At 45.3% G+C, this 18,497-nt stretch overlaps 1 protein-coding gene across 8 annotated transcripts in view; it reads right to left on the minus strand.

Annotated features, from left to right (window-relative positions):
- Nucleotides 1–15,891, minus strand: part of RBFOX2 (RNA binding fox-1 homolog 2) — a 274,079-nt gene extending 258,188 nt beyond the window's left edge. For 5 of the 8 annotated variants that reach the window (XM_068561293.1, XM_068561291.1, XM_068561295.1 and 2 more), the window contains exon 1: nt 15,617–15,890. In XM_068561293.1, the coding sequence (XP_068417394.1) occupies nt 15,617–15,799 (183 nt within the window). In that variant the 5' untranslated portion in view covers nt 15,800–15,890. Of the gene's footprint in view, nt 1–15,616 lie in introns of all 8 variants that reach the window. The other 3 variants (XM_068561300.1, XM_068561296.1, XM_068561292.1) reach the window with 2 other exon arrangements.
- Between the last annotated feature and the right edge of the window lie 2,606 nt (nt 15,892–18,497).

The following is an 18,497-nucleotide window of genomic DNA, read 5'->3' on the forward strand; positions in this document are numbered from 1 at the left end:
TGGGCAGGGCACTGGCAATACATCTCCCACCCCCCAGGAGCCACCAGCCTGCATCAGTGGCTCTTATCAGGAACACGGAGTAACTTGAGCCACCTGCCAACCCATCTCTCGACTGCTAAGACAGGCGCTTTCTGCTCTCAGGTTGCACAAATGCCTGGAAACCTTACACCGAGTGTGAAGGAAGATGCAACAGGGGAAGCAACACAGCATCTGGTGCCCTGCCTGCTTCCATTCGCTGCGTGGGGTCATGGAGACGGAGTGGGCCTAATTCACTCCCTGCAAAGCCTTGTGACCAGAAAGATTGTATGGTGAGATTAGCATCACCACACAATGGAGGTCAACATTCATCCAGAATGCAAGACACATCCCCACTGGCCTCATTCTCTGAACAGCTGGAATGCTACCTCCTCTATAATATTTTTGTGAAGACAAAGGTCCATTGCAGAAGCCAACTCTGAAAAGCACTGTTTTAGTTCACATCTTTAAATGCAGAAGTGTGTAAAGGTTAACTGAGCTAGAATCAAAGCCTAAGCTTGAAATCCTTAATTCTGTGTCTGAATCAGAATCCACTACTGTCCACTAAACAAAAGAAAAATATTCCCTGTTTGTTGAACCATATCTATTTACTTCCCATCAAGCCTCAGTCACAGACTGGTCATATTCCAGGGATGAAGAGCATTCACTCAATCCTGGGCTTTCCACAAACAAAAGAGTGAAGTGAAACTAACAGCAATTATGGCTGCTGAGATGCAAACACCTACTAGGAACCAAACCTTTCTTTCTCACAATTCAGCACCAAACTTGGTTCACTGAACAGCCTCCTGACAGCAATGACATTCAATCAGGATAAACCTAGGCATTCTGGATATGTCTGGTATAGAAGATGTCATACGGAATAAAATCACTCTGCAGTTAGAGTCTATACGCAATGACTCAAGGCAGATCCGGAGTATCATTACTAACTCAATGACAAATGGAATATCTGACCCCAAATGGGCCTTACTACCACAAAAAGACAGGACCAGGAGCAGCTGACTGGAGCAGGTGGAGAGTTGAAGATGCCTACATTGTACTCAAGCATCTTTAAAAGGTATCATCAGTCAGGGATTTACGGGTATTCACATGAGAGAAGAGAGATGCAGATTAGGTCTCTGACCCTGTGATTCCAGGATTCCATAAAAACGTAGACTCTTACTTTATGAGATCCTGTACTAATCAGAGTCATCCTTACCAGAGACATTTAGATGTAGTTATCTCAGTAGAGCAGAACAGAATAATCCTAATTCCAGAAACCTAACAAATAGAGAAAAAAAGTTTACAAGCTGATATAAAATGATCTCCAAATACTATCGAGAAAAGAAAAGCATATGAATATTAATACTACCATTTGAGTTTTTAAAAGGGGGTGGAGAAAATATGACGTAGGTACTATCTCTGGACAGATACCCTGATAACTAACCATACTGGTTAGTTCCAAGGAGAGAAACTAGGTAGCTGGGAAAAGGCAGAGACTTTTTACTCTTCAATCTTTTGCATAGTTTGAGTCATTAACCACGTGAATATACATTACATGTTTAAAAAATAAATGTAAAAGGTGAAAAAAAACCTCCATATAAGAAACTCCCAGAGAAATCACACCCAAAAAGTAGAAAAGAATAAGAAATGAGGGGCTTCCCTGGTGGCACACTGGTTAAGAATCCGCCTGCTAATGCAGGGGACATGGGTTCGAGCCCTGGTCCGGGAAGATCCCACATGCCGCGGAGCAACTAAGCCCGTGCGCCACAACTACTGAGCCTGCACTCTAGAGCCCACATGCCACAACTACTGAGCCCGCGTGCCACAACTGCTGAAGCCCGTGCGCTTAGAGCCCGTGCTCCGCAACAAGAGAAGCCACTGCAATGAGAAGCCCGCACACCGCAACAAAGAGTAGCCCCCACTCTCAGCAACTAGGGATACCCCGCGTGCAGCAGTGAAGACCCAATGCAGCCAAAAATTAAATAAATGAATAAATAAATTAATTTAAAAAAAAAAAAGAATAAGAAATGAAAGATTCTATTTAGTCCTAAAGCTGAAAGTCTGAGCTTATTGCTTGCTCTCTCATACCCTCTCTGAGCCTGATATAACTTCTCCATAAAAATGGACACAGCATCTACTTCACCTGACTGAAACAGAGAGCTGGTCCAGGTAACTTTGAGATGCCCTCAGCTCTCATGATTTTATACTACTCACCATTACCAATCCATTGACTTAGCTATTGTTGACCCATTATTTGATTGATAATAAAATTAGAGACTGATAACTTTAAGGCAAAAAACAAACAACAATAACAAACTACCATACAGCAACCAACTATCCCATCTAACTCCTCCCAATATGAACTACAGGAAAGTGAGATAAACACATAAAGTCTCTACCACAATGCTTGGCACATACAAGTACATGATAAATTTTAGCAAAATCCTAATTCAAAACACTGACTAGATCCAAATTATTGAAGAAGAAAACTGGGGTTCAGTGTTGACTTCAAGTGCTACATGAATCCACTGTCGGGTAATGAGTAAAATGTTTTCAATATTAAACGTGGCATACAACGAAGCACATATTCACTCCATTCCTTATCAATTATACCCTTTGGTCCAAGGGACATGAGGCTCAGAGAAAAAGTTACTGGATAAAAAGCCATAATATCTGGGTACAAGCATCAGTTTTGCCACTTCCTTGTCTCGAGGCTTAGAGATGTGTATTTTCACCATCTGAAAAATGGGAAGAAGAATCACCTGTCTTCTGGGCTTGTTACAGGGAATAAGTTAAGACTTGTGTCAAAGCACTTTATAAACTATAAATCATATAAGTATAATTATTGAGGATTAGGTACATCCAGACCTGTTGATTACACAAAAAGCAACAACAATTATTAAGGACATTTTAAAAAATAGACTGGGGACTTCCCTGGTGGTCCCATGGTTAAGAATCCGCCTTCCAATGCAGGGGATGCAGGTTCGATCCCTGGTCAGGGAACCAAGATCCCACATGCTGCGGGGCAACTAAGCCCGCGCGCTGCAACTGCTGAGCCCGAGCACCTCAACTTGAGAGAAGCCCGCACGCCGCAACAAAGAGCCCACGTGCCACAACTAAGACCCGACGCAGACAAAAATAAATAAAAAAATTAAATTAAAAAAAAAAGATTGTATAAAGGTTGATTTATTTTTTCAACAAACATTTACCGACTTATTATTATTATATATCCCTGGCACTGATGGAGGAACCAAGGATACAAAGATTAAGAGACTGTTCCTGCCTTTAAGGAAGTCAAAAAGCATTATGATATAAGAAAACAGGCCTTGGTAATTATAATAAAAACAGCTATTGTATACTGAACACCTACTACGTGTCAGGCTCTGAACTAAGCACATTACATACATTATCTCTTTTAATTCTTATACCAATCCTATAACATATTTTATAAGGGAAGAAGCTGAGCCTTAGAAAAGTTACGTAACTTAACCAAGATCACACAGCTGTGATGTGGAAAAGCTAGGGCTCCAAGTCAGGTCTGTCTGTCTGAAAGCCCATTCTGTTTTTTATAATCTTAGAGTGGGAAAAACTTTTCTAAGCATCACACACACACACACAGACAAAAACAGAAATCATTAATGAAAATATTAACAGACCCTGTTACATTAAAAAAATTAACCTCTGATACAGTAAATGAAAAAAGCAAGGTGCAAAAACAATGTGTGCGGGCTTCCCTGGTAGCGCAGTGGTTGAGAATCTGCCTGCCAATGCAGGGGACACGGGTTCGAGCCCTGGTCTGGGAAGATCCCACATGCCGCGGAGCAACTAAGCCCGTGAGCCACAATTACTGAGCCTGCGCGTCTGGAGCCTGTGCTCCGCAACAAGAGAGGCCGCGATAGTGAGAGGCCCGCGCACCGCGATGAAGAGTGGCCCCCGCATGCCACAACTAGAGAAAGCCCTCGCACAGAAACGAAGACCCAACACAGCCATAAATAAATAAACAAATACTTAAAAAAAAAAAAAAATCTGTGGAGTACGCTAGTGTTTGTGTAAAAAAAAAAAAAGGGGGAGGAATAACAAGAAACTAACAGGGCAGGTGGAGAACAGGGAAGAGAGGAAGATGCTTCACTAAATATGTTTTTATAAAATACAGAGTCACAACATCTGCTTATGAAAAGTAAAATGAGATAATTTAAATTCTGTTTAACCCTATTCCAAAGTTATTTGACTCTGTGTGTGTGTGTGTGTCAGAATGACACCTATTATCATTTCACAAGGAGCAATCAACAAAAAACGGCTTGGGATAACATGAATTAGAGAATTTCCTTGCTTAAAACAAGATGTTGGACCAATCAATTTTTGTAGGTTTCTTCAAACTCTGGGATACTGTTAAACCAAAGAAGAATTTACTATTTGCCTAAAATTAACACTGCAGAAAACAATTCATAGTGAAGCTAAAATTCAGTAAGGGTAAATGATCCCTACACCAACCTCAAGAAAATCAAATATAAAGGTTTCTTAAAACAGGCTTCCCAGGATTAAAACACAAAGCCTACCAGGGAACACTTACTCCCAACTACTCCTAGAGAGAGAAGTGCCAAGTAAGCATAAAGGAAAACTGCTCATCTACATGGATACCTGGGTATCGGTTAATCACAGCATTTTTATACAGCTGACAAAAATCACTAATGGTCCGTGACAAACACCTCTCTGAAAGGCTTCTGCCGTGTGGACGCCACATGCCAAAGTTAACCAACTGATCTCCAACACTGTAAAACACAGCCAGCTCAGAGCCAAAATGTTGCAGCAAAAAGATCTATTTAGTATCACAACAGCAGCTAAAGACCTATAACACAAAGTACGGGACAAAAGATGTGTATCTAATGCATAATGAGCGGCAGCTGGGGAGAGGAGGAGGCCATCAACAGAAATATCAACTTCTAAGCCCTGACACAGACCTTTTAAATATGACCAGCATCACTTCAAAGTCCAGGATGATACCAAGATTAGCCAAATCACCTTACTAAAAGTCACAAATCAGGCTATGGCTTCACGTGTGAACACAACATACAAAACACACCATAAAATTTGTATGTGAGGATAGCAAACACAGACAAGTAGGAAATGGGCCACCTAAGTGACAGCTGTAGAGCACTACTCTCCATTCTTCAAACAAGGCCGCCTCTGACCCCTCACAGAGATGTGCAGCCTAAGACCAGAGTCATACTTTCAAAACAAGTGCTACCGACTCCCCATAAGCTTTGTCAGCGCTCCCACTGTGAGAGGCAGCCATTGTGGAGACTTCCTGAAGTGCCAACAAAATGCTCAAGGCCATCGTGCCAGCCACCGACAGTGACAGTGTTCCTGGAAGTCTGTATGAGGTGCAAGCCAATGAGCTCAGCTTTGTGGGTGCTGGGAGCCACCACAAGACATCTTCCAATTTTGCCAGTTCTTGCTTTGAAATCACACGATCCTACTATCCCCTCCCCTAGAAACCAAGAAATAGGTAAAAGCTGTCAAAGCCACATATTCAGACAGATCAGGGGACAAGCCAGTATGACTAGGGGATAAGCGACCTCACTTGCAGATTCTTTTGCAAAGGATGGGGGTGGGGGAGAGCTGGGCAAGAAATGGGGGTGGGGAGGGAACTAAACAATTCCTGTCTTCTACCCCAAATTATTACCCACCTTCCTCAGAATTTTTATGGAGCACTGAACTGCAGAAGGAAAAAGAGAGGGGGAAAAAAAGGCAAAGAAAACGCAAGGCTGTAAATGTGACTGTACAAAAATCCCCGAGAGGATGACCTATGAAACTAAGCTCCCTGCAACAAGGGCTAACTATGCAGCTGCTTTTTTACTTGCCTAACAGTCCAAGATAAATAGAGCAGGCTCACAGAAGCCCACCAACTTCCAGGAAAATGGAACCAAAGTCCTCTTGACTCACAACAAGCCACATACCCCTGAAATAAATCCCTAAATGAAATCCATACAGGTCTGCTCTGGAAATCATCCTGGCTGACAGCAACGAATGCCCCCTCCTCCAAACAGCTGCCAATTTGCAGAGGAAAAAGCTGCTCAAAATAAAGCAATTGGAAGAACTTCCCATGAACCTCAGTTCCAAAAGTGTTCCAACTCAAGCATTCGCTGGAGCCCACATGCAAACCCCACGGCGCCCCGAGACCACGTGTGCAGCTCCTCTCGTTCTACCAGCGTGGCTCCTGCTCCCCAACCCAAATCCCAAAGCTGAGAGACTCCCACAGCTTCCCCCGCCCATCCCTCACAAGAAATCATGCTTTGCTTGTGGTATTAACAATTTAGGATCCAACTAAATCGATGCAGCCCGGAAGAAAAATAAACAGTATGCCTCCTCAAAAACCATATGCCTGGAATAAAATATCCAATACTCAGTGCAAAACCTCTTTTCCTCGGCAAAGGAGAAACCAGGGAACCAGCCCCTATATGGGAAAAATCCCACATACCAGGGTATTATCTGGGGACTTAGGTCCCTAAAAAATCCGAGTATTATGGTTGAACACAGCCATGTGGAAGTCTAAATTTCAAAGGCTCGGTTTCCACCCTTGGGAAAATAGGTTTTTAAGCAGTTACTCAACCATTATCATTTGGTTATTCAAAATTGTCATCTACTTCATAAGTGGTACTTATCATGTGTGCTGTGCCTTGAATCCTCAGCTGAAATTTCTAGATGCCACGTATGTGCAGAACACGTCAGAAGGAAGTGATATAACTGGTCTCTCTCATTCCCTTTTTAGAACCTGCTTTATTCACTCAGAATCCAAAAAGCCAGAGGCACTATAAAGTATGCCCATTTGCCTTTAAAGAGGCCCCAACTAAACTAGCAAGGGAAGTCTCAAGGCTGGAAAACAGGCGAGGATTACACAAGAGCGCAAATCAGAAGCTGAAAGGGAAGGAGGTGGGGATAACAAGGGCCAGGGAGAGAAGATTCCTGTAAAATACTTCTATGAATCTGTCTCCAAAGCTGAGATTTAAAAGATCTATATCAGGGACTTCCCTGGTGGCACAGTGGTTAAGAATCTGCCTGCCAATGCAGGGGACACGGGTTCGAGCCCTGGTCTGGGACGATCCCACACGCCGCGGAGCAACTAAGCCCGTGCGCCACAACTACTAAGCCTGCACTCTAGAGCCCGCAAGCCACAACTACTGAGCCCGCGTGCTGCAACTACAGAAGCCTGCATGCCTAGAGCCCATGCATCACAACAAGAGAAGCCACCCCAATGAGAAGCCTGCGCACTGCAACGAAGAGTAGCCCTGGCTCGCCACAACTAGAGAAAGCCTGCGCACAGCAACAAAGACCTTACGCAGCCCAAAAATAAATAAATAAAAGAACTGTATCAGTTTTCCTCATTTTCAAACATAGCCAAAGAATGATCTGAAAAATAGCATATATTCTGTGAGGTGTCTCAGTTGGGTATTTTTCCTGCATCCATAAAAACAAGCTATAATAGCTTATGAAATTCACTGGTTGAGAAGGGAAAGGCTAAGGTCCACAGTCGATCAAATGGGTTTAGTCCCAAATGGTGGTAATACATCTGAACTGAAACACTCCAGAATCTCTCAGTAGCACTGTAAAAGGTAGGTCAACAGACTGCTCCAATGAACTGGAACAGGTTAGCTCTAATTGCCCCTTAATCGTGTGGTTCCTCTAGTTTCCTCAGCCACCCCCATCACAAAGGCACTTTTTATACATATGCACAGTGCTCTCAATTAATATCTGAGCACAGGAAACGAAACATCAGGTTGCCATGCCCACCCGACACATTCGGCAGTTAAGTTCCACCCCAGCTTTGGTTTTCAAAGACCCCTCTCTCACCTTTAACCCTGATATCAATGGAAAGATCAGGTACCATTCACAAATCCCACAACACCTAGTCTTCAGAGGAGCTGGAAAGCAGACCAAGGGCCTAGACGCCCCAGGGAAAATCTGGAAAAACAATTAAAGCCATCTGCTGGCCCCAACTGAGGAGCAGGAAGACAAAGTTCAATTCAACAAGAATGACAGTTTCTTACTCCAGCCCAGGCACAGTGCAAGATCCTATGGATCCCAAAGGCTCCCCTGATCTCACAGTCTAGGTGGGGGTAGAGGGGCAGACAGTTGAACAAATGTTGATCTAAAAAGTCCTAAAACAGAGGTCTGGACATGATGTTCTGGAAAGCAGCAAGAACGTGGGAGGGATGGGAGCAGAGACAAAAGGCATCCAGGAGGAATCAGTATCCCAACTTATTCTTGAAGACTGAGCCTTACAAATGAGAGAGAGATGTGAGGCGGGAATTTCGGGTGGAACAGAAACAAAAGCACAGAGGTATGAATGAGCCTGGGCAGCACAGCGTGCTCAGGAAGCTACAAGTCCCTTGCCATGGACTTGGAGGTGGAGTGTAGAAAGAAGCTAGAAAGGCAGGCACAAGTCAGGCCAGAAGGACCTGGTAGGCCAAACGAGAGAATGGACCTTATCCACAAGTCAAAGATAAGCTATCAAATCATTTTAAGCTCTTTTAGATGGATGACTGTTAGTAGTCAGGAAGGTGGGTGTGAAGAGTCCAGAAAGAGACCACAAGAGACAAATGCATCCCAGCTCAATTTCCACAAACAAAAATGAGAACAAAACGTTTGACACATCTATTTGACGCAATACATTTAACCAACAAACCTTATAAAATTTGCAACAAAATGACATTTTCACCACTCCTGCATCCCAAGTACCACCAAAACAGCCAGTGCCTCTGTCACCCACACTCCCAGGAGAGATCCCACAGGTTCCTGAAATGTCCACATGCTCGATGCAGGGACTGTGACACTTCAGGAGTCCTTTTAGTCCTTAGCGAAGAAGTGAACGTCTCCTCTTCCTCTCACTGGAGAGACCACCACGACCAGGTCCATTCGCCTCCTTCACTCGGATGTCAAACCAATTAGATTTCCCGGTTTCACACAATGCTCATCTCAGGTAACTCCCAACCCTGGCACTTAATCAATCAGAAGCACATTAACCACTCCATGCTGATTGAGCAGTAAGCAGGAACTCGTTGAGTGCTGTGTAGCAGGTTATACGGGAGGCAAGAAATAAACATTTACTGCCGGGCTCCATGATGGGAACTTTAAATAATCTCAGTTTCTCATTATAGCAGCTCATCAGCATATGCAGTAATTCCCCCAGTTCAGAGATGTGTAAACAGGAGCTCAGATGTTAAATATCTTACCAAAGGTCATTCAGTTGGTTGGTAGGTGGAGGAACCAGGATTCAAACACCAATATGAGAAATTCTAAATAGTGTTTCTTTCACTACACCATACTTCAAGTATGTATGGATAACAAACATAATGACATATTAAGGTTGGTAATAATAATAACAACAATATCTCCCCTTTAAAAATTGAGAGGGGATGCACATTATACAGTCTCGGATGAAGGGATCACTCAGAGAAGACACAATTGAGTAATCACAACTGGAATCTTCAGATGCTCCAAAAAGGTCACTCCTGAGCATTAGTGGCCAAAAACTGTTCAGACTCAAATAATCAAAGCAACCTGACTATACTCCAGAGAAATATATCAAATCCTCCATACACTTCCCCTCAGGGCCTCTAAGACAACATCTGAAAACACTCATGGCTAATTGCTTGCTCTCGCGCGCTCTCTCTTAAATGATTTCTCAAACTACTTTACCACCCAAATTACAGAAATATGTCCAGGATTCACATGGCAGTTCTGATCCGATTTGCCCCAATCCTGGCTCAAGCAGCTTTGCACTACCCTCCTAACTAGATCAGCGCCAGCCAATGGGTTTATTCAGGCTGATCTGTGATGGATTAGATAATGAAACCTTAGCCACGTAAGCTGCCTGCTTGTACTGGGGCTGTGGGGGAGAAGAATAGGAAACTAAACACTCCTAGGGGCCACCTAAACACCACATGCACTCGCCATCCCTCCTCCATCTGTTTGCTCACGCTCCAATTACTGCCATTTCCTTTCCACCGTCTCGCATGCTCTTCCCTTCTGTCTCTGAAGGAAGTGCACATTTGCCCCAGAAAAAGATGTTTACTATGCTTTACAAATGCATATCAAAAAACAATTCAAACAAGTTCATTCACTAAAATGACCATCTTTATTTTTTCCACAAATTATTAAAGCCTGATATCAAACTGATGGCCTGAGAGATGTCAAACCAGAGATTCACTAGCAACATTCTTGTTTACACCAAGTAGTGCATTGAATTTCTTTCCCAGCCCTGTAATCTTGAGGCCTGTCTGCATCAGTCTGCTTTATATCAAAATGAAAGTTAAATCTCTAGTTAGGTTTTGTTGTGTTCACATGTCAGTATTGTAGAGAAAAAAAAATGACAACGTGGCTAGAAAAATGGGAGAGGAAGTTAGGAGACAAATTCAACTCAGGCTAATCCCTTGAGTTGCCATGAAGAATAATTCTACTTTGAATTCAGATCGTTCTCCTTCTCAAAGACATTCCCAGTTTCACAATCACAAGCTTCCTTGTGAGGTTTGAAAAAAATTAGTAATTTTTACATGACTGTGCCTCAATTTCTCCAACTACAATACTTACCACTCTGGTAGTATTATGGGCTGAATGTCTGTGTCCCCTCCCAAACTAATATCTTGAAGCCCTAGCCCACAACATGATAGCATTTGGAGGTGGGGCCATTGGGAGGTGATTAGGTCATGAGGGTAGGACCCCCATGTTGGGATTAGGACCCTTATAAGAAGAGGAAGAGATCTCTCTCTGTGTGTGTCCACTAGCATACACGGGGAAAAGGCCATGTGAGCACAGAGCAAGAAGGCAGCTGGCTGCAAGCCAGGAAGAGAGCCCTCACCAGACACCAAATCTGCCAGCACCTTGATCTTGGACTTCCAGCCTCCGGAACTGTGAGAAACAAATTTCTGTTGTTTAAGCCACCCGGTCTGTGGTATTTTGTTAGGGTGCCTAAGCAGATTAAGACATGTAGAAATGAAAAATTGAATAATTTTAGTGAGATATAGTTCACAAAATCACTTGGAAGGAAAGCACATCGTTTTTGTAACTCTACTCAAATGGTAGCACCACGTTCAGTTTCAGCACCAAACACTCAAAGTCCAAAGAGACATCCACCTAGGAGGAAAGAAACCCAGAACCAAGCAAATGGGAAGATAAAGTACTTCAAGAAAAACAGTATCTACAGAGCAATTACAGGCTACCTGGAAGCCCTTCCCTGAGACCAGAAAGTCTTCCTGCTACTAGTGGTTGATTCACCACTAACATGAACAACTTTTGAACTCACTTAGCTACAATGGATTTATGACTCTATGGTCAGAAGCAGTTAGTTAGCCATGTAATAATCACATTCCAACATTTCACTACCATAAAGAATTTTGCTGAAAGCTATAAATAATAATTAAGGTGCACCTTGCCTTATGAAGCAGCTAAGTTCCTAGAAAGTTGCACAAAAATTGAATTTTTGCTCATCAAATTGTTTATATTCACTAGAAGAGCTGAACAAAAGAATTTATTCCCCAGTTATGTTTAATAAAGCCCAAATTTTTCACATGTATCAGACTTGCTTAAAGTGAAACAAACCTCTAATATCTATATATATAACTCACTTAACTTTCTACCACGTTAGAGTACAATATTTCCAACTACCTTCTTTAACAACTAACTACATCTCTCAAGCTGTGTTTCAGTTTTCAGGTTGAATTTGTCTCTTCCCTCCTACTCCACAGTTCAGGGTTCTCTAATGCTAAACTGTTTCTAGGGCTGTGTGAACTCCTCTGCCATCCACATAAAGCTTCTGGATACTGGCCTTGAAAAGGAGTGACCCTTCCTCTCCTCTCTAGGGCTCCTTCTTAGCATAAGGATTATAACAGAAGCACCACAGACTCTCTCGTGTCCCTGGTGCTCCACTTTGGGCAGTAATGATTTATCCCAAAAGTTTAGTGGCTGTAACTCAACAGGGTTGGAATCTGCAGCTTAGAGCCGTAGCTCCATTTAGTCTGTAGTCTTGGGAAATTAACTTCCGTTAAAAAAAAAAAAAAAAAAAAAAAAAAGGGTTAATCCTTTGACACTCAAAAGATTGGGGAATCTCCTGAAAGTACTCTCACCCTTAAATTTCATGATTTTTTTCTATCCCTTAATTATTTAAAAAAGGTAAAATTTCAACTTCAACCTAACAGGCACTGAGCACTTACTATGTACCCAAAACTGTGAAGTATTACAAAGGATAAATACGAAGAAAATATAGTTCCTGTCTTCTAGAAGCTTACAGCATTACTAGGGAAACAAGAATAAGACAATGAAGGGACAACACAAGATGGTGCATAATTAAGCATCAACACAACAGGAGGCAAGAGGAGGGTCTGACTGGTGTGAACTAAGCTGTCAGGGAAGGCTTCCCAGAAGAGCTATGACCTCCGAGAAACTCCATTTGTGTTAAGATATAAGAAAAAAACATGTGCTTTAAGACAAATCCGTATACCAAAAAGCAAGTTACTCTAGATTTTTTACATGTATGTTTACATGGGCCTATAGGCATGTCTACACCACTGATATCATTTCCTAAAACTGCCTCACCCCTGCTCGTTCTCCTCCAGCTACACTGGTTTCTTGTTCTCAAACATATCAAGCACACTTCTCCGTCAATGCCTCTGTACCCACAGTTCCTCTGCCTGAACCCTCTTCCCTCAAATATCTGAACGGCCCATTCCCTCAGGTCATCCAAAGGTCACCTATCAGAGAGGCCTTCCCTAACCATCCTCCTCACCACTCTCTACCCCTTCCCCTGTTTTATTTTTCTTCTTAGCACTTAGGACCACCAAATAATAGTTGATTTCTTTACTGTCTGTCTCTTTCAATTAGAATATTAGTTCCATGAGAGCGGAGTCTTTGTTTTGTTTACTACCATATTTCCTAGGCTCTAAAACAGGGCCTGGCACTTAGCAGCTGTTCAATAAACATCAGTTAAATGAATATTAAATATCCTATCATTCTGATAAGAATGATAGGAAGGTCCCAGAGATGTAGGTGACCTAGGCTTAAATTTCATCTTTTCATGAACATTACTTTTCCTTTACTCCCAATATATCTCAAATTTCAACCCCCCCATAAAACCCTCCTTGACCGTTTCGGCAAGAATGACCATCTCTTTCTTCTGGCCCCAGTGGCACAAATCCTCTGCATATTTTGGCTCTAAATTTTGCAATGCCTTGCGACACACATCTATCCTGTGGTATCTCTACTCCAGTTCCTCTGGAACTTACCAAAAAATTCATATATATATATATATGATATGTATACATACCTATGTATGATACACATACATATGTGTACCCACACACGTGCACTTTTTTCTTTTTTTTTTTAACTTTTCACCCATTTTGGCTCCCCACCTAGATTGCAGACACCAAGTACCTTAAGGTCAGGGAACTTGACATAATTTTTAGAGATAACTTGGAAATCATCCTGTACCAACACTGTATTTTACAACTAAGGAAACAGAGGCCCCCAAAGAAGGGATTTTCCCAGAACCATACAGGTAGTTGAAGGTAGGGGGCTAAATCAATGAGGATTTGAATACCTGTGTCACATGGTGTATTGGAACTACAACAATGAGAATGCATAAAGTGAAAAATAAATGAAGATCCACAAGTACACAGAGTGAAAAAAGGATTCTCCGTGGGATAGTTCTAAGTTGCCCATCTGTACCCAAAGGACCTAATCCACTGCTTCCTCTGCATACTCCAAAGTCCCTATACACTGCTCCATTTCCAAATACTACTCTCCTTGGCCAATTTGAAGGCAACCAGCAAATAATGGGCCCCAGGAGGAAAGGTGGGGAAGGCAGTGGGAGTCTCACTATTAACCATGATTGACAGAAACGATAAATGAATACAGACAGACACAGATATATGCACACACCAAGCAGAAGATGCTCACCAGCACCCACATCCAATCTTCTCTCCTCATCATCCAGCGTTAACCTACCTCACCTGAAGTCTCCCCATATTCCTCTATATTTTCTCCACGGCCCGAGCTTTTACTTCTCACAAGCCCTCTGCCTGAGGGAGTTCAAATGGAGAACAAAAGGAGGCAAACGAAACAAAAGAATTCAAAAATAAACACCAAGAGGGTCACTTTACCCAAGTCAACGCAAGTAATAGAGTGGCCTCCGCAAGGGAGACCAAGAAGCACACAGCAAACACGCCAGGCTTAAATACAGCTCCGTCTCTAACACAGGAAGTCAGACAGAGCCTTGAAAAGCAGAGACAGAAGAGCACAGGAAGTCTTTTAGCACTGCAGAGATTTCCAAGAGTGCTGTAATGGAGAGAGCACAGGAATAGGAATTAGAAGACTAGGCTTCTAGCTCTAGTTTTACTACCAGCTAAGTGAGTGGCCCTAGGCAAGTCACTAGTCTGCTCTGGATTTTTGATTCCCCATCTGTACAATGAGGTAGTTAAAACATTTTTGGGACTTGAATAAAAAAAGATGAAAACTGTTGACTTTCTCCCACCAAAGAGTACTATTTTGCATAAGAATCTTCCAAGTCTATGCAGGTTAAGAACTCCAGTCAAATACGATGTCTCTGGTCCCTTCTATCTCTAACATTCTATGATTCCAAGAGAATTGGGCAGAAGTCTAAACGATTGCTGGTAGATAAGCCTCACCATTTCATAGTAAGTATGTTCTGAACAGAGACCAAATCCTAAAACCTGGGAAGGTTTCACGATCTTCCTCCAATTACGAAGTCAACTGACATTGTCACTACATTTGCCAGTCCCTATCCAAATCAACCGGCTTCTCCTTGAGTCCACAACTCAGAATCCAGTCTTCTAACAGCCCTATAAATTTTCTTTTATACCCCAGGACATTAAAGAACTAGTCGGTGCCCCAGCTATGTAAGATGCAACTGGCAAAGTACAGGAGGGGCAGGTCCTGTGCCGCCAGACTCACTAGCTCCACAAAGTTAATGAGCTCGAGCACCACGGCGTCCCCTAACACTACCCAACTTCTCGTACTTCTCACACTCCTTGTGCAACTGATTTAACCCACAATCTAAGCCACATCCCCTTTGGGCTCTCGAGGAGGTTTCTCGCTTTTCACTCCTCTCCTTTCTATGTCGCTCCCCTTCTCCATCCCAGTTGTGTGTCGAGGGCTGACAAAAAGGTACTCCCTCTTTTGGGAAGGTTTCCCACCACTCTCTCCCCGTCCTCGACTGGGTCCCCGGCTCTCTGGACAACAGACCCAGGATCTCTCGGCTTCCACCCCACCCCAAGGAACTAAGGAAGGGTTTGAAGAAATGGAATCCATCTCAAGCACGTTCAGTTTCCTCCCAACACCTATTCATGCGACGTGGCCCCTCGTCCCCTCAGGGATCAGGACCCTCCAGGGCACACCAGGCTCCACCTGCACCCTTCGCCTCCAAGCCGGGGCTCGCCCCACCTTCCAAGCAGGCCCCGACCGGCCCCCTCCCACCTCCAAGCCGGGACCCCGGGCAGCCCTCCCTGCTCCAAGCCCGGGAGCCCCGAGCCGCCCCGCGGCCCCCGCGCTGCACCCCCGCGGTAACGGGGCACCCGCCCCGCACGGTCACCTGCATCCCGCCGCCGTCGGCCGCCGCCTCCTCGGTGCGCGGCCGCTTGCTCAGGCCGGGTTCGGCTCCGTCTCCTCCCCCTCCGGGCACCGGCAGCTCCAGCTCCGACTCCCGCTTCATCCCCCGAGCAGCGGCGCCGGGCCCGAGCTGAGGCGGCTGCTGCGGCTGGGCGCCTTCCGCCATCCGCCCGCGCCCCCCTCACCTCCGGGAGCCCGGTGACCCGCCACAGGCCACCTCCCCCTGGGCCTCGGCCCCGACTGTCGCGACAGGCGGGCGCGCGCCTGCCCCCGCCCACGCGTGCGTGCGTGCGTGCGCGCGCGGGCCCGGCGCCCCCTCGCCGGTGGCGGGCGGTCGCCGCTGGTCGGTGGCAGGCCGGCTTCCCGGCTCGGGGCAGCCGGCGGGTCGCGACGGGCACTCGTTCGCGCCCCTACGCGCACACACGACCTCCGGCCCGGCCCGGCCCGCCGCGCGCCCCGCCTCGCGGACTCACAGAGTTAGCCCGCCGGCCCGCGCTCGTTACCTCACACTGGCCCTCGCCACACGCCGGGCAGAGGGAGGAAGGGGGCGGTCCAGGCTCCCTAGGCGTGGGGAGGGGTGTTTATTTGGCGTGAGGTGGGGCTCGAGGCCGGAACGAGCTGACTGGCTGGGATCCTCCGACCCGCCACTGTGGCAGCCCCGGGAAGGCGGGGAGAGAGAAAGAAGGAGGGAGGGCCCGGGATCTGGGACTCCAGCCCGCGCGGGAGGCCGGGGCGGCGGGGGAGGGGGGAGGCGCGGGAGGGGGGCGGTGGCCGAGCCCGCGGAGGGGGCGGGGCCAGCGTCCCTCGGCAATCTCCGCCGCCTCCGCTCCGGGCGCCCGAGGGAGGCCAGGAAGAGATCGGGGGAGCTCGGGAATTTCCGGCGCGGTCAAGGGATTGTCCTGGAGGTACCGCGCGGCTGGAGTTACAGGGCGGAGGGGGCGGAGTCTGTTTCCCTAAGGGCGGGGCCACAGCCTAGAACGGGCGGAGCTTGAGAGGCCCGAGGCCGCGTAGCAACTCCCTCTGGCGGGACTCGCTGTGCAGCGTTGTGCAGCGAATTCGCCCATCTGGCCGCGTCGGTTCCAAGCGAGGGAAGAGGCGCTCTGGGGGAGAGAGGTCTTTGCTTGCTCCCTCTCCCGCAGGAGAATGGGGATCTCGAGTTGGAAGATCCAGGAATGAAGCCACCACTACAGGCCTCTCTCCCCAGTCCTGAAAGCCTTTACTCTAATCATAATTATTATCACATTTGTGGTCATCTTAATAATACCTGATGTCTGTAAGAGCTTCACCGTTTGCACAATGGATTCGCAGACCCGTTCTGGAGACGGTGGTATAAGCAGAGTAGATACCATGATCTCTGTTTCATTGATGGTGAACCTGAACCTTGGTTAAGTCCTGCAGATAAAAACTGGCAGATCCAGATCTCAGGAAACCAGATCATATTCTCTTTCTTTGCACCTTGCTGCCTAACACTTTATTGCTTATCAACTTCGTGCAATTAGAGATATTTGTGCAATAGCTTCTCTCTCTTACCGGACTGTAAGGACTAAGAGGGCATCTACTTTCTCTGGGTTCCATGTCGTGCCCACCCCTGTTCCATCATTTGCAAAATAAGGAGATGATTTAGATCAGTGGTTTGAAAGCAGGGACGATTTTGCACCTACCTCTCTCCCCCAGGATGTCTGTCAACATCTGGAGATATTTTTGGTTGTTACAACTGGGGTGGGTTGGGGAAGGGGGTGCTGCTGGTGGATAGAGACAAAGAACGACTGGCAAAGTTGTTCAACATCCTACAGTGAACAGGACAGTTCCCACAACAGTTATCCAGCCCAAAATGTCAATACTGCTGAGGTTGAGAAACCCCGGGTTAGATGATTTCTCAGGTCATTTCCAGATAGGCCTATGATTTATCCTTTGAACTTGGGTTTAACCTGACTAGTGCTGGAACAGTCCAGTGATAAAGATTCTTGCTTGGAGTCAGACCAACCCAGGTTTGAATCCAGGCTTTACCACCTACTGCCCATGTGATGTTGAACCACTGATGACTTAAGAATTTCTATATTGAGGGGGATTAGGGCCTGCAGACTGGTTGCAAGGGAAGACTGGGGGACTTGTCTTAAAGCTGAGTTTTCATAGCAGGCACATTGTTTTAACTAGGCTATGTTATAGACCAATAAAAATAGTCAAGTTTTAGCTCTGTCACTTACAAGTCATGGTGCCCTGTGAAAGCTACTTAGCCTTTCTATGCCTCGGTTTCTTCATCTGAAAACTAGGATAATAATAGTACCTTCCTGAAAGTGAGGGTTTAAATGACTTATCACACATTAAGAACTTTCAACAGATTGGCCTATGGGAAGCACTCAATAAATGATAAGAATGTATCATTATCACTACCACTGTGTTTTTTTAATTACATAAGGTGGCTTTGTGAGGCTGCTAGAGATTAAGCTGGGCGGACAAAGCTCCCCAGGTCAACCTTTAGTACAACCACTGTTGGGCAAATCAAGTATTTTCACCAAGTCTTCAATTCCTTGTTTGTAAGATGACAATAATTGTCACAGTGTTGTTCTAAGGATTAAACGAGACAAAATACTTAGCACAGCACCTAACATATAGTAACTGCTTAATAAATGGTAAATATTTATCATGTAATTTGTTTAGTGCCAGTAAGCTACTGGCTAGGGACCCATGGGGCTGGAAAGAGAAGCTTAGACATCTCTTAATACCGCTATTTGGGCCTTTGGGTTGGGAGTCCAAGTACCTGCAAGCTTGTTCTTGAGCTCCAACCTAAGTCAGCCAGTACTCCACAGCAGATGGAGCTTGATCCTGTCCAACCAAGCATTATGTATTTAAAGAAAAATTGGGAT

The sequence above is a fragment of the Eschrichtius robustus genome, chromosome 13, assembly GCF_028021215.1.
Source record: "Eschrichtius robustus isolate mEscRob2 chromosome 13, mEscRob2.pri, whole genome shotgun sequence".
Taxonomy (NCBI): domain Eukaryota; kingdom Metazoa; phylum Chordata; class Mammalia; order Artiodactyla; family Eschrichtiidae; genus Eschrichtius; species Eschrichtius robustus.